This window comes from Typopeltis vanoorti, chromosome 3 (assembly GCF_054136105.1).
Source record: "Typopeltis vanoorti isolate ZY-2024b chromosome 3, IOZ_Tvanoo_1.0, whole genome shotgun sequence".
NCBI lineage: Eukaryota > Metazoa > Arthropoda > Arachnida > Uropygi > Thelyphonidae > Typopeltis > Typopeltis vanoorti.
Window position 1 is genome coordinate 9978857 of NC_143551.1, and position 17542 is coordinate 9996398.

Below are 17542 nucleotides of genomic sequence, written 5' to 3' on the forward strand. Positions count from 1 at the left end.
AAGTGTCTTATACGATAGAAATATAAAATCTGATAATGTTGGAGTCTTGACAAGTAACAGATTGATTTGGAGGAAAATTGTAGATAGGAAGTTAGTAATGATGTAATTTTTTCATGTAGTACTGTCATATCCTGTACACCCCTTGAGGGTACATGGCAGGAATTTGATGATGATGATGATGATGAATAAAAAAATGTTAATTTCTCTATTAAACCCACAAGTATTTTTAGTGAATTTTGATTACCATTAAATCGGTATACAAGAGGTTTTTGAATAAAATTCTTTGAATACACTATTTTACACTAAGTATGTATGTGAAGAGACTCTTTCCAAGAAATTGTTTTCTATTATTATGGTTTTTGGTGTTACAAAATGATTAAATATGATTTTAGTGTTTTCTCTGTTGACTGACTTTTCTGCTTTCATGATATAGGTCTTCTATCATTATATTAAGGTCTTCTCGAGTGTTTGCAAAAATTATGAATCTGTATATCTTAGGTGTGTTAAGTTTCTGTTATTAATTTTTATACCGAGGTTTGTCCTGTTTATATTATTAAATATTTCTTGAAGGACTGCTGTAAAGATTTTAGGTAATAGAGAGTCTCCTTGTTGGACACCTATTTCAATTGATATTTTATTGCTACTTGTGTGAAGTTGGATTGTTGATGTTGCAGTGTGGTATATTTCCTGGAAGAGATCCATATATTCTCCAGGAACTCCCTAATTCTGGAGCTTTGATTATTGTATTAGTTTTGATGGAGTCGAATGCTTTTTTTCATTATCAATAAAGGCTAAACAGAGAGGCAATTGGTTTTCTTCTGCTCTTTCTATTATTTATTTTACTGCATGAATATAATCAATTGTGTTAACGCCTTTATGGAATCCTGCTTGTTCTACTGGATGATTTGAGTCTAGAAGAGGGGTTATCTGTTTGTTATTACTTTTGTGAGAATTTTGTACAGATTGCAGAGAATACCAATTGATCTATAGTTCTTGCTTTGTCCCCTTTTTTAAAATAATAGCATCAGAGTAACATTTTTCCAGTTTTCTGGTATCTTTTCCTCTTCTAGGCATAGATTTAGTAAGTTTGTGACATGGTAAATGATATTATTTCCTCCCCATTTAATTATTTCTGTGTGAATTAGATCTTCACCAGGACATTTTCCATTTGTTTTAATGTTTGTTTTATTTCATCTGAAGTGAATGGGAGGGATGAATTCTATATGCGATGGAGAAGAGTTATTTATATTTGATTTATCTACTGAAGGATCACTATAGAGTTCTTTATAAAATTCTTCTAGCCTGCTTAGGATTTGTTCCTGGTTCCTTATTATAGTTCCATTCTTGTCTTTTATTGCAGTTATTTGACTTTTGCCAACTGATAAATATTTTCTTAGTATTTTCATGTTTATTGTTTTCAACTGTTTCTTTTATTTTTTTAGTGCTATGAGATCTTATTTCATTTCTTATCTTTTTCCTTATTGTTTTGCATAGTTCTGCAAATTCTATTTTAGAAATTAAGTTTTTGTCTTGTTTCATATTTCATCTCTTTTTTAGTAGTTGTAAGGTTTCCTCTGAAAGTTTATGGTCTTTTTTGTTGTTTGTTACTTTTGAATGCATTGGCTGCTGAGATTATTAGTTCCATTAGGTTCCTGCTTATTTTATTTATGTCTTCTTCTTCAAATATATTTATTAAGTCTAGTTTTTGATTGAGTTTTTCTTAGCAATCCTTCTTGTTTTCAATAGGTTTCAAGTCAAAACTTCTTGATTTTTTGTTATTTAGCCATTTCATTCTTTCCAATTTGGGATTTACTTTAATTGTGCCTCTCACCAGTCGGTGGTCACTTCCTATTTTTAATTCATTTAGTACTGACGTATCTTGAACTATTTCTTTATTGTTACACAGTATATAATCTATTTCATTTTTTATTTCTCCATTTGGACTTCTCCATGTCCATTTTCTTTTGAGGGCTTTCTTAAAAAATGTATTCATAATGTAAAGCTTGTTACTGAGAATTCTGTAAGAGCCATTCCTGAGTTGCTGCTTGTACCATGTACGTATGGTCCTATTGTGTCTGTTTGGAGAATGGGATGACCTACTTTGGCGTTAAAATCGCCCATTTATTATAGTAAAGTTTTGATTGCTATTTCTTTTTTTGTCTAGAATGTGCTGCAGTAAGTCATAAAATGCTTCTATCTCTTCATCGGTGTGGGATGAGGTATGAGCATATAGTTGGATGATCCCAATTTTAAGTTTAGAGTTTATTTTAAGTGTGTGTATAATTAAATAATACACACACTTAAATCATCTGTATAATTAAATTCTTCTATAAGGTGTGCAATTGTTTTCTTAAGTAGAAATCCAACTCCGTATTGTCCTTTAGTTTTCCCATAATAATATAAGTAGTCTCCATTTTTTAGTTTTATTAAATGTTCAGCTTGCCTGCAAACTTCACTTAAACCAATGATGTCCCATTTAACATGTTTTAGTTCTTGCTGTAAGATGGTAAGGTCTTCCTCTTCTTTAAGTGTTCGCAATTAAATATTCCTATATAGAGGAAAAGAGAATTGCATTGATAACTGTTATGTTTATGAATTCTTTGGACAATTCCGGTATTGCTTATTATTTGGGAAAGCTTCCCCACTGCATCATGCTCTGGTCTCCATAAATGGTTTTGATCAGAGTAGTCATATAGTTGAGGAAATTTAGTCAGATCCAGTGTTTGCCCATTCTGGCCACGGGCTTTACGGTCTTTCTTTCTTTCTTCTTCATTTAATCATTCCCTATATTAATGATATAGGGAATGATTAAATCTTTCCCTATATCATTAATATACAAATTAAATTGTAGTGTGGGCAAAGGACAATGGTTATCAATTTAATATCGCAAAATGTAAGGTAATGCACTTCAAGATGAAAAGATTACATACTTTGTATCATCATCATCAATTCCTGATATATACCCTCAATGGGTGTTACGTGAAAAATTACATTATTACTAATGTAATAATGTACAATTTTCCTCTACTATCTACAATTTTCCTCCAAATCAGTCTGTTACCTGTCAAGACTCCAACATTATCAGATCTTATATTTCTATCTTCTAAGGGCACTTTTTACTGTATCAGTCTTGGTATATCTTGGTCTTCCTCTGGGTCATTTTCCTGCCAACCTGTGCAGAGAACACTTATTTTGCTAATCTTTCCTCCCCCATTCTGTTTAAGTGATTAAACAGAAAGGGGGATGAAATACCACCTGAGATTAGCTCTGCTAATGCATGCCTGGATGCTGATAATGTAAATTTCTTTCCTAATATCCTCGCTTTTAATAAGATATTGCCATTGATGCCATCTGTTCATGCCTCTAATCTTTCTCAGGATTCTCATATCTGTGGTCTCTAATCTTTGGTCAAGGGTTTTACTTCTGACCCTGCTCTCAGATCCATAAGTTAAAACTGGTTTGAATACTGTCTTTTATATAGCTAATTTAGTGTTTTGACTAATTTCTCTCTTATTCCATATAAATTTATTCAACTGACTTCCTACCATACCAGCTTTGTTGATTCTGTTGTCTATTTCCATATTTAATTTACCATCTTCATTAAAAATCATGCCTAAGTAGCTGAAATGTTTTACTTCTTCTATAGGTTCTCTATTCAAATTGCAGTTGATATTTTCAATGTTTCTGCCTATTTTCATTGTCTTTCTTTATCTTTTTAGTGCTGACCTTCATACCATATCTATTACAACAGTTATTCACTTTAGTCAAGGAATTTTGCAGACTTGTAGCAGATTCATTTAGAAGTATAACATCAAACTTTGTATCATGATCATGTCATATTGTTAGTACTCAATTACAGGAAACTAATGAGGGTGGGACTGCAGGGATGATGGCAGACAGAAATTTGAAGTTCAGAGGACATATTGCAAAAGTGGAAAAATAGCTCAATGGATTACATGGCTGTTGAAAATCAGTAATAGTTAAAGACAGGGAGGTTATTATCCTTCTTTATAAGGCCACATCTTGACCTGTGCACAAATTTGATCACCTGTGTTTTTTAAGGATCAGGAGGTGGTGGATAGGATTCAGTGACAAGGATGTGCAGGATTCTATAAGACTGACACAAAAGAAAATTTCAATACATGACAAGCAGGGAGAGAACAAAGTATCACCCCTCAAAGTTGTGTAGGAGTGTGGTTAGTAAAGGTCTCTCTCTCTCTCTCTCTCTCTGTGTGTGTGTGTGTGTGTGTGTGTGTGTGTGTGTGTGTGTGTGTGTGTGTGTGTGTGTGTGTGTGTGTGTGTGTGTGTGTGGATATTTTTTTATTTTTCATTTATTTATTTATTTTTTACTTGAAGAGTGGTGAACGAGTGCATTATTAAGGGCAGTTGCTAGTGCTCCAACAGTGAATGAGTTTAAAGAAATATACGATAGGTGTGGTGTGACTAATGGTTTGTGTAGATCCTGAGACTTTTGACTCCATGAAGATACCCCCATATAATAATAATAATAACTTCTATTATTAAACATGTATTCACAAGAATAATAATTTTACTATTGCAAATATTTTAACTATACATTAGCAGGTCATTATCATACCACAAGGTGATGCTAGAAAAAAGAATGCTAATCCAATTTACAGAACTAAGCTACATGATGGGGTGTCACAAGATATTCAAAAATATCATAATCTTCAGCTTTTATATCAACATTATCATCTCTGATTACTTTCATGGTCTTCTTTCTTTCATTTTGAAGCTTTTTAAGGTTTCCATTTGCTACTTGCATGATATTTATCTTATGTTTTCTATCAAAATTCTTTCTATCAGTTTTGTTTAAGTATTTATTTTTACACATAACTTAGCTTTCTTATATTTTATCTGTATTCTCTAAAACAGCTTGTCTATAAAAAGACAAATTGTTTTACTTGCCAGAAACTTTCAATATGACTTCTTTTCAGAGCACTTCCCTTGCCCACCATGAAGTTCTGATTTTACTATCCTTGCAGACACAACTTTGTACTTCACCACATGCAAGGGCATGACAAATATGCTTGTCCACTCACCCATGGCAATCAGCTGTAGAGTAGACAAAAAATATTTTTTTATTTAATAAAAAATAACTGTTTAAATAAAATCATATAAACTTTAAAAAACACAAATGCAACACCACTGATCACTTTATGGAACTCCTAGTGACTTACTGAAACATATCATTGGAAAAAAAAGAAGAAAAAAGTGGGGGTGGGGGGGTACATTTTTTTTTTTTTTGGCTTAGAAAGTAGGATTTTGCATAATATGTTAAGTCCTGACCAAATGCTTCTCTGGCATAATTAGTTAATATTTACCATAGATTTTGATAGCAAGTCTCCATGGTTCAGTTCTTCTCTTCAAGTTAATTTGCTTTTCTTAAGCATTTGTCTAGATTTCATCACTGAAAACTGCTGCACTTGATTATTTTAAAATCTTTTGTACATATTTTTCTTTTCAATATGATACTTATTTTACATTGCTCAATTTAGATGGTATTAGTTCCTATTTGAAATCCCTTCTATGCTTTTGTACTAAAAATATTCTGATGACCAGTAAAAACAATTATATAGCTGATAATATTTTTCTTATTTCTTGTGTTCTCTACATGAAAACTTATGCACATCTTTATGGTGGAACTTGATATTATTTCCTACTCTGCAGCTTAAGTCTTTAACAAAACTTAAAACTTTTTCTTTTTATGTCAGTTTCTCACTCTAATGACTTGAAAAAATTCTTTTCTTTTCTTTTTTTTTTTCAATTAGAATCTTCTGTAGAACTACAAGCACAAATAAGTCTCACTCCCCAATTTCCCATTTTCAAATTTCTCCATATCCAAAAAGTTGCAACATATGATGCATCAATGGCTCATTATGATATGAGCCGCTGGGCCTTCATATCATGATAGTGCTTACCTTTAATTCTCTTGAAATAGTGATTATTCTACTAGCTGCTTTCTTGCTGTTTTCCCTATTTACCTGAGAGAAGAGCAAGAGCTCTGTTCGAGAGAGAGACCACCCAGTCATGATATTAGATTAAATTACACAATTGTAATGTATATGTACTTTCAGCTAATGCAGAATACCACAATTGGTTAGTTAAATCTCAAATTGTCAATCTATCTACATTCATTCAGCATGAAGCTGGCAATTTGCAAATGGATACCTAATAAAGGGTGCACACCATGAGAAGCAAAGAATTAGACTCAACTTCCAGAAACTTCAGTTGATTCTTCACATTCATTTTAGGCTAATCACAGGCAACTGCATTGCTGATCTATTAAATTTTAATTAGTTACCACCTATTTTTCACAAGGTGCATGACTAATCACTTATTTTGTTTTTACAATGATACATAAATTACTATCTCCACATAACTTCTCTATCAACAAAACATTCAGCAAAATTAATAAGTGAATACACTAGAGATGAAATTTAATAAAATTGTGCTGGCTGAAAAAAGTATGCATGTGGAGGAATACAAATCAAAAAGAATACTGTGGGGAATCTACTTATTGATATATGCATCTTCTTTGTATCATAGTATCATTCAAAATCTTACTTATATGAGCTCTCAAGTACTTTCTTCAAACTTTGCACTTTTTCTTTAGAATCTTCAAGTTCATTCTGAAAATTTTGAAAAATATAGGAACTAAGAAATAATGCAATATATTGCAAATAAAAAAGCAATTATTATATTGAAAGAATTGCTTGCAGCAAATACTTAAACCTAATTAAACTTAATAAAAACTTAATTGATTCAAGGTTAAAGAGAGGGAAAAAAAAGTCTTTAGAATCTTCAAATTCATTCTGAAAATTTTGAAAAATATAGGAACTAAGAAATAATGCAATATATTGAAAATAAAAAAGCAATTATTATATTGAAAGAATTGCTTGCAGCAAATATTTAAACCTAATTAAACTTAATAAAAACTTAATTGATTCAAGGTTAAAGAGAGAAAAAAAAGTTTAAAACCCTCCAGCAATTTCTTGAATTTCCAAATACCTCATCTCTTAAAAGTAATAGCATAATGTGAATAAATGTAGGTAATAGGGTGATAGTTTCACTTGCTGTGAGCATAGAATGGAAACTTTTTTGGCTTCATGGAAATCACTGTGAGCAATCATGGAAAATTTTCAATTTCCATGATTGCTCTCTAGACCCTGGTTAGAAAACCCAAACACCAGTTCTCCAGAACCAGTTTTGTGGATTATGCACTCCATCCAGAGTACACTCACTGTACTAGGCTTACAACTTTTGGGGGTAAAATTTATGTTAAAATAAAATTTAAAAATATCAACTGTGAAATTATTAACAAAGCTCATGAACAGTTAAGATATTCAGATATCTTTTCTTTTGAAAGTTAAGGTACTTTTGGAAGTTGCATTATGGGAGACACTAAGACAAGTGATGAGAGCTTGATCCACCTTTACCACGAGTTGCCTCAGTCCTTCAGGTGCAAACTTTGTTTGCTTACACTTGGATAAAGGATTAAACTAAATTTATTACAGTCTAACCAAGTGGGGAAAAAAACTTCCAGCATCTTTCTCTAAATCCAGAGTAATTTAATAATAAGGTGAGACACCTTTTGGCAACTCGTATAGGTAAATATAATTTCTCCATTGCTTCCACCTTAGTATCACCATCTTTGGAACTGGCTCCCACTGATGAGACCTCAATAAAGGTCAAAACCGGTCTGAGTAGTGGCCCTTCCCTTAATGGATAGTATTATACATGTCCGCAAGGAGATGTGCTTTGCATTATGGGAGATACTGACAAGTGATGAGAGTTTGGTCCAACTTTACCACAAGTCGCCTCAGTCCTGAAGATACTTCAGGCGAAACTTTGTTTGCTTATACTTGGATAAAGGATTAAACTAAATTTATTAAGGTACTTTCTTTTGAACTTACTGTTCAAAATAGTATAAACAGAAACAAACATTCAGCTATCAGATATCATACCATATCATACCAGAAATGGTATGATACAAAGGATTTACAATTTTTTAAATGATTCTAATCATCATCATCATCAAATTCCTGCCATGTACCCTCAAGGGGTGTAAAGGATATGATAGTAGTACATGAAAAAAATTACATCATTATTAATTTCCTATCTACAATTTTCCTCCAAATCAGTCTATTACTTGTCAAGACTCCAACATTATCAGATCTTCTAAGTCACTTTGTACCGTATCAATCCACCTATATCTTGGTCTTCCTCTGGGTCGTTTTGCTGCCAACCTAGCAGAGAACACTTGTTTTGCTAATCTTTCCTCGCCCATTCTGTTTAAGTGACCATACCACCTGAGATTAGCTCTGCTAACGCATTCCTGGATACTGACAATGTCAAGTTCTTTCCTAATATCCTCATTTTTAATATGATATTGCCATTGATGCCATCTGTTCACGCCTATAATCTTTCTCAGGACTCTCATATCTGTGGTCTCTAGTCTTTGGTCAAGTGTTTTACTTCTGACCCAGCTTTCAGATCCATAAGTTAAAACTGGTTTGAACACTGTCTTGTATACAGCTAATTTAGTGTTCTGACTAATTTCTCTCTTATTCCATATGAATTTATTCAATTGACTTCCCACCATACTAGCTTTGCTGATTCTGTTGTCTATTTCTATATTTAATTTACCATCTTCAGTAAAAATCGTGCTAAATAGCTGAAATGTTTTACTTGTTCCACAGGTTCTCCATTCACAACACAGTTGACATTTTCAATGATTCTGCCTATTTTCATTGTCTTTGTCTTTTTATTGCTGACCTTCATACCATATCTATTACAACAGCTATTCAATTTAGTCAGAGAATCTTGCAGACTTGTAGCGGATTTATTTAGAAGTATAACATCATCCGCATAAAGCAAAGAGCTGACATTAACATCTCCAATTTTGATATCAGGTTTAATACCACTTTCCTTCATAATGTGATCCATATAGATAATGAATAACAGAGGGGATAATGTACATCCTTGTCTCACACCAGATTTAACATTAAACCATCTTCCTGTACTTCCTTCAATTCTAACTGCTGACTTACAACCCAAATAAAGACTAAGTATTGCTTGATATAATGCCCCTTTGACACCATATAACTGCAGCGTATTGAATAGCTTCTCTCTTGGCACCTTGTCATATGCCTTTCCCAGATCGACAAAACTTAAATACAGATCTTTGTTATATTCCCATGCTTTCTTGACTATTTGTCGTAAAGTGAAGATCTGATCCTGACAGCCTCTATTTGGCCTGAATCCAGCTTGTTCTTCACCAAGCTTTTCTTCCACAATTCTTTTCAACCGTTTTTCAAGTATACTTGCATAGATATTGCCAGGAACCCTCAGTATGGAAATACCTCTGTAATTCTCACATGTAGTTTTATTTCCCTTTTTATAAATGGGTACTATGAGAGCTCTACTCCAATCATCGGGAATTTGTCCCTCTGTCCAGGCTTTCTGAACTATGCAGTGCAGCCACCGTAAGACTCTTATACCACAATACTTCAGCATTTCTGGTCGAATATCATCTACTCCTGCTGCTTTTCCACATTTCAAGCCTTTGATGGCTTTTTCTACTTCAATTACTTCAATTAAATGACTCTTTATCCACAAATGCGCACACTCTATTTTGAACCATATGCCTGGTGAAAGTTAAAGTTATCGTTTAGTTTAGTTCGATCAGCAGATATGTACAAATTCAGTTCTTTCCAATAATTCCCTTACAACTCTATTGGCTCTTATTACAATTATATCATTGTCAATTCTAAAAAAAACGTTTTTCACTTAACAGGCATCCTAACAAAGGACAACAGTAGATAGGAAGATGTGAAACAGGCCTTTTGTCAATCATTTGCTTTTTTCCTTAAATATTGAAAGCAACAATGAAGCAGTGAGTTTAAGGCTATCTGGTATGAAGTGGAAGCTAACAGGATGATAAATATATGGTGGGATGCTACTATACTTAGTGGTTTATTTGCTGGGAATGAAAAAATGCATTGCCAAATTACCCTGATGGATACTAAATGAGTAATTATTTTGGGTAACTTAAATTATCTGAATACCAACTGGGTAACAGAGAAAACTCATAATAAGAATGAAAGAGAATTTATTGAGTGTTGCAAGACAACTTTCTCAGGTAGCATGTGAAAGAAGCAACTTGAGAACAAAGAATGTTAGATTTATTCATAGCATCAGAAGGTTTCTCAGCTAACGGTGGGATTATCTTGCCACCAGTTGGTGACAGTGATCACGTTGTACTAACCTGGGAAGTAGCCAACTATATGGATGTTCCAACTGGTCACATGCTGAACTACAAATCTGAAATTATGTTAAACTCAGAAGAATATCATCTTTGGTTCCATGGAATCAGTTGGGAAGGACATTAGCAGTGCATGGTTTAAATAAAGATGCTTAAATGAAACGGTATCTGAATGTGTCCAGTGTTTGAAAAACAAATAGGATGGGAGTGTGCAATATGTGCAATCTTCTTAATCGAAAGATCTATAAGAAGATAATTATGTGGAAGGAATATCATTAGAATAAGAGTGAGAAGAGTTATGAAATATATAAAGCACTGGCCAGTAAAGTTAGAAGTATTGTATGGAAAGCTAAGCTGAACTATGAAAAGAAATTAGTCGTGTAAGCTAAAGGCAACACAAAATAATTATGTTGAATTCTTATCAAGGTTATGAAAAAATGCCCTAAAACCTACATAAGAACCTGGCATATGGCTTCTCAGCATGTACGATAAGAGAATACTCAACCAAGCTGGCCAGGCCCCTGACATGTTTGTATAATCTGAGTCTAAGCTCAGAAAAGATCCCACAGGAATAGAAAGAATGTATGATAATCCAATTGCAGAAGGGTGGTGCAAAGCCTGATGTATCAAACTATCAATCAATCATTATCTCTCTGGAGTGATCATAAAGATTTTATAGAAGTTGGTGAGAACTCTCATGCAGAAATGGGTAGACAAAGAAGCTATAGTTTGCAAGGAAGAGCATGATTTACTAAAGGAATGTCATGTCTGAGCAATTTGCTCATATTTTATGATAATGTTACAGCTGAGGTGAATAAAGGGAATGGATATACTATGATACTGTTGGTCTTTAGAAGACATTTGATATGATACCACATGAAAGGCATTGCATAAACTGGAGAATGACAGATAAAATGTAAACTATTGGCTTGGATAAGAGGATAGTTGACACACAGATATCAGAAAGTGTAAAGAAATCTGCCAGATTTAAGGTGACGTGGTGTGCCCTAAGATCAGTCATTGGGCCACTGTTGTTTAATATGTATATCAATGATACCGAAAAGGGCCTAAAAATAGATTTTCAATTGTTTGCTAATAATAAACAAACAGGAAGGGCAATCAGATTCTGATATACAGCATTTTCAGGGTGATTTGAATGGGCTGGAAGTATGAGCAAACAATAATAGCTATCAATTCAATGATAGTAAGTGCACTTTGGTGTGAAAAGATATCCAATAGTGGGAGGATGCTAGAATGCCACTTAATTTTATTTTTTGTAGCAAGTAGTGATTTGCATTTGCATTTTGGTGTAGTTTTGCTTATTTTTCATAGCTTAATGTAACTGGATAATTGTGTGGATTTGTGTGTCTGAATCAGGCTTTTACTATTTTTATAGGTTGCAGAAAATGATGACAAAATGGCAGTACAAATGGTGCATTGTGCAGCACAAAAATCAAATGTAATTAATGGTGAGGATTTTTTAAGAATGATAAGTTGTTGTGAATGCAATGTGTACACATGGCAGAATGTGAGCAGTGTGTTTGTGGAGAGACTGAACAGGAGACAAGAGAGGGTATGAATATGTGGAAAGTGTGATATTTTGTTGGACAACGACTTATCAGCAAATGCAAAACTGGAAGATGGAATGAAAGAGTGTGTAATTGCAAGAGTAAATGACTATGAAACACAGAATCGAAGCAGCTGCAGGAGCAAATGATTGCATAAATCATGGAATGGAAGCGATCAGGACTACAGAAGTGAAAAAAGTATAACTGAAGAAATGAAAGTGAGCGATACTGTGGAAGTGAAGGAAAGTCAGAATGAGGAAACAAAAGAAACAAATGGTAGACTGAAAGACAGTGTAATTGCCAGGATGCAAGACTTGAAAAATGACTTGATCAGAATGAGAAGTGAATGAAAAATATATATAGTGGGATGAGAAATTTAGTGGATAAGAATGAATGATTACAAAAGATTAGGATGAAGGAAAGCAGAGAAAGGTGACAAATCACTTGAGAATAGTGATGTACAGAGATACCATTATTAGAGGTGTGGTAAATGAGAGATTCCATAAGGTGTTTTCCAGGAGGAAGAACTAGCAAGATAATTAATGCATTAAATAAAATAAGCAGACAGGCAAGCAAGCTGATGGTGGTTTTTGGAACAAATGCCTCCGTAGGACATAAAGAGCATGTTTGAATGGATATCAGGAGGTTGGTGAGGATAGCGATAGATAACAGTGTGGCTGGATGGGTGGGTGTGTTGCCTAGGTATATGATAATGGTGAGTTGAGATGGAGAGCAGGGATCATGAATAGTACTCATATGTTGGCAGAACCATATGAGGAAAAGGGAGTGGAGTTAGTGAATGTATGGGAAGCATTTCAGAGAAAGATGAAAATGTACAGAAATGGTGGATTGCATTTGAATGGATCTGATGTGAGTTAGTTAGAGAGAGACTATTGCTATAAGGAGGAACAATGAGTGATGTGACCAAAACAGCAATGGAAGTAAGAAGTGAAGCGAAGATCAGGATAGAGGAACTGGTGAGACTGAAGTGATTGTACATGAGAATATTAGTACTGTGAGTAAAATAAAATAATAGGGTAATAGTTAATCAAGTTGATGTAGAGAGCCTGCAAGATGATATGGCTGGGCTGATGTTATGGGCAAAACATAATGGATGTCAATTTAATGTGGAAAAGGGTAAAATTATGCATTTTGGGATACAAAGATTACAAGCTGTACAACATTGAGGGAACTATACTCCAGAAAATTGATGAAGCCAGTGATCTGAGGATAGTAGAAGATAGACAGCTCAGGTGGGCATATTGCTAAAGTAGCCATGGTAACTCACAGGATTACTTGGTTATTGAAGAGCATACCAACAAACAGAGATAAGAGAGCTATCATTCCTCTTAATAAAGCCGTGATGTGACCACATCTGACTTACTATGCTCAGGTCTGGTCACCTGGTTTCTTGAGGATGAGGAAACAGTAGAAAGGATCCAGAGATGAGTGACTAAGATGATGAGTGGTCTGTGGAATGCTCCTTTTGAGGATAGATTGAGGGTTTGTGGATGGCAAAATTTGGTTGACAGGGGAGAATAAACGGGGGGGTTTGGAACATTTAAGTTACTTAAAGTATTTCATAAGATTATGCACGGGAAATGTTTCAGCACTTGACTACACAGAGTAGAATGAGGACATCCCTATAAGTTGGGTAAGAGTGTGGTTAGCAAAGGTGCGAGGACTAGATTTTGCACTTGGAGAGTGGTAAACAAATGGAATGTGTTGCCTGAGTCAGCCATGAGTGGTTGTCTGTTCATCATTTCAAGAAGATGTATGATGGATATTGTGTTGATAGTTTGGGTCTCCCAAGATAAGCTTTAGGACTCCATGAAGGTGTCCATGCAATAATAATAATAATAAAATAATAATAGAATGAGAATGCAAGATGGACGGGGAAATGAGAGGAGTCAAGGTGGACAGAAAGAGAGAGACAGCATAAGGAAAGTAGATAGTTGGCCTGGGATGCACAAAGTGTAGGTGAGTCTGAAGGGATAGACATGGTAAGCTGTGATACAGGCAATTGGGAATGGTTAGGTGTGGGGCAATCACAACCTACAAGTGCCATATATAACTGGTTATAGACCTAAAAGTGAATTGCTGTGTTTATTTACAAATGCCAAGAGCATCAGAAATAAGGAAGATGAAATCGTTTTGTTGATGGAGTTTATTTGTCTAAAAGTTGTTGTTAGAATAAATGAAACATGGTTGGGTAACAATGATATCTTGATGGGAATACAAATGGAAAGGTATGATGTTTTCTGGGAGTATAGAAAGGACTAGAAAGAGGGGGGGGTTGCAGTTGATGACAGCCAATGAATTATGTCTTAGACATAATTCATGCCTAAGACATAGCAGTACATAAAAGAGGGCACATGAGGATCGAGAGTTTTAAATCTGATAATTTCATCAGCAAATTGATTATGAGTTAGGATTCGTGAAAATTGGTGAAAGTGATCATGTGATTGCCTGGGTTATGGCTAGGCATATGAAGACTTCTGAGAGAAAAGGATATATGTGGAAATGCAAGGCTGGTGATTATGAAAAACTAAGGAGACAGCTTTGAGCTATAGCATGAAATGGGACATTAGGCAGGAGGGAACTGACCAAATAACATTTAACAACAGGAATGCATTTGCACATCAATGTGCAAATGCATTCTGAAGATCAAAAGACTGAATAAAGTAGGTGCAAATTGGATAAATAAAGGGATTAAGAATGAAATTTGAAAGAAGAGGATACTGTGGAGGCAGCATAAGATGAATAATGGTAGCAAACAACTGCATGAGATCAGGAAAGTGACTCAGTTGGTAAGAACAGCAAAACTACAGTATGAACAGAAATTAGTAAATAAGGCAAGAAAAACCCTAGAGTTTTTCAGATATGTGGCAGTAGAAAAAAGAATGATTATGGTAAGATAATGTTAATGGATGAAAATGGCAGAATGGTAACTATTACAGAAGACACTGTTGAGAGATTCAGTGAAAAAAATAAAGAGATGTTTCATCTTCATGAGGGCAAAATCAGGACAAACTAGTTTAAGAACATAGGAGAGGATCGCTTAATTGTGAGTGAGCAGGAAATGTATAAGGAAATAAATAAGTTTGATGTCAATAAGGAAATAGGATTTGATGACATATCACCATGTAACTTAAGAGAATAATGCCAATATTACTGCCAATTCCCTGGAATTGGCAGTAGTATTGTCATGCCTGTTTAATAAGTCTTACAACAGCATAGGTTCCAAGCGAGTGGAAAGAAGGTAAAATTGTTCCATTGCATTAAAGTGATAAGGTTGTGGCTACAAATTATAGACTAATTTGTACATCTGGAGTTGTGGTTAAGCTATTGGAGAGATTGGTAAGAACTCAGATACATGGGATAAGATAACAGTAGTATTTTCTGTGGTTGTCAGCATGGGTTTCTTAAAGAGAGATCATGTTTTACCAACTTACTTTTATACTATAACGAGGTGACAAACATTTTGCACAAGGGAGATGCATATACAGTGGTATACTTAGATTTTGCAAAAACTTGAATAGATTGGACATAACAAGCTGTTAAAAACTGAAATGGATTGGACTAGATAACAAACTAGTGAGCTGGATCTGTGACTGGCTGTCAGATAGATATCAGAATGCTGTCTCTTCAGTTCAGAGAGAATAATTTTATTTTAAAGGGCAAAGAAGAGTTACAAAAATGATATCAGATTTGTGGAACATAGATTACAAGAGTAAATTGAGAGAACGTGGACTGCAGATACTGGTAGACACGAGAAAGAGGAGTGATTTGATAGAGATATATACATTTTTGAGAGGGCATTATAGAATATTTGGTAATAAAAATTTTTATTATATGAAAAGTGGGGAAAGGACAAGGGGATATTTGTGGAAGATAAGCTTGTGTGTTGTTAAAAAGAGGTGAGAGATAGATTTTTTCATTCACAGAACTGTGAGTAAGTGGGACAGGTAGCCTGTTGCAGTAGCATCTGCGAATAAAATGTGAATGCGTTTAAGAGAAGGTATGACAGCTGGTGTGGGTGACATATTCCATCCCTCGACTCCCTGAAGGTCTGATAATAGTATTGTAGCAGTTAACATTGATTTTCTTTATATGTCCTTTCTTGAGCTTAAAAGAGTGCTGGCAACATTCTTCTTGAGACAGCAAAAGACAGGTTTCACAACTGTAATGACTAAACAAACACGATTTTTTTTGGCTATTTCAAAACGAAGTCTGTTGGGTTCAATACTGGAAAGATGGCCGATGTATCTTTCAATGTTGGGTATAAAATCTAAATATGGAAAGCATTTAGGTGAAATGGCAAACTTATGACCTCTTGCTAGAACATTTAATTCATCTTCTGTTAGTGGACGGCTAGATAAGTTAATAATATAAATAATAATAAGATAAAATAATCTATGATGCCACACTTTCGGACTTGAATATCTCACTATCACAATTGAAAGTTCTTACCTCCTTAAAACATAATCATAACCAGAGCCGACAAGGGAAATACCACCGTTGTTCTAGATACCAAAAAATGAATTTACTACTATGAGATCGAAATACATACACCAAACTTGATTATGATCATACAAAAAGACAGCGCAAGAAATTTAACAAGTTACTTGATGAAACCACTTCCTTAGATGAAGAAACAATAAAAAAACTCAGGACATACAATGCTAGGTCTCCTAGAATTTACGGTTTACCTAAGCTTCACAAGAATAATGTTCCACTTAGACCCGTTATGGATTCTATTAGCAGCCCGACTTACAAATTATCAAGATTTTTATCTAACCTTCTCCGTCCTCACATAGGCCACTCAGTCTCATCAATTAAAAATTCAACAGAGTTTCACGCAAAAATAAAAGACATTCAACTGTTGGAAACTGACATGCTAATTAGCTTCGACACTGTCTCCCTCTTCACTAATATTCCCCATAAAGAAACGGTAGGCTTGTTAACTCAAAAATTTCCAGCTGATATTGTTGAATTATTCAAATTTGTTATTACGTCCGGTTACTTCACTTGGAAAGAGAAAATTTACAAGCAAGAGGAAGGAACAGCAATGGGGGTCTCGCTTATCACCAAACTTAGCCAACCTGTTTCTAGAATACCTTGAAGAAAAAATTTTCACGTTTAAACCCAAACCAAAAATTTGACTACAACATGATGATGTCTTTGCTGTCTGGGGTTATTCTGAACAGGAACTACACCTGTTTCTAAATAAAATAAATCTTCTTCATCCTCACATCAAATTCACGCTAGAAAAAGAATCTCCACAGGGTATCTCCTTTCTGGATTTACACATCCAAAGAAAAGAAGATGGTTCCATCTCCACTTCTGTCTATTGCAAGCCAACGTTTTCAGGTCGCTACATTCACAATTCTTCTGCTCATCATCCATTTCAAAAATTTGGCATCATTAAAATCATTAGTAACCAGAGCACACACATTCTGCTATTCTGAAGAATCTCTAAACAAAGAATTGGAAATAATCAAAAATACAGCCATACTAAATGAATACAATCTTAAAATAACTCAAAAAATCATCAGTCACTTCCCCACACATCAACCTAAACAAGAACAAGCCCTTAGGATTCCCATATCTTATGTCAAAGGTGTCTCCGAACGTCTATCAAAAATTATGAAGAAATACAAACTTGCTACTACCTACAAACCAA

General features: G+C 34.4%; 1 protein-coding gene across 1 annotated transcript in view; it reads right to left on the reverse strand.

Annotated features, from left to right (window-relative positions):
• LOC150107904 (TATA element modulatory factor-like) overlaps nucleotides 1-17542 on the reverse strand; it is a 483854-nt gene that overhangs the window by 279091 nt on the left and 187221 nt on the right. Inside the window, exon 12 of the mRNA XM_090390537.1 lies at nucleotides 6589-6653. Coding sequence (XP_090246663.1) covers nucleotides 6589-6653 — 65 coding nt within the window. The remainder of the gene's footprint in view (nucleotides 1-6588; nucleotides 6654-17542) is intronic.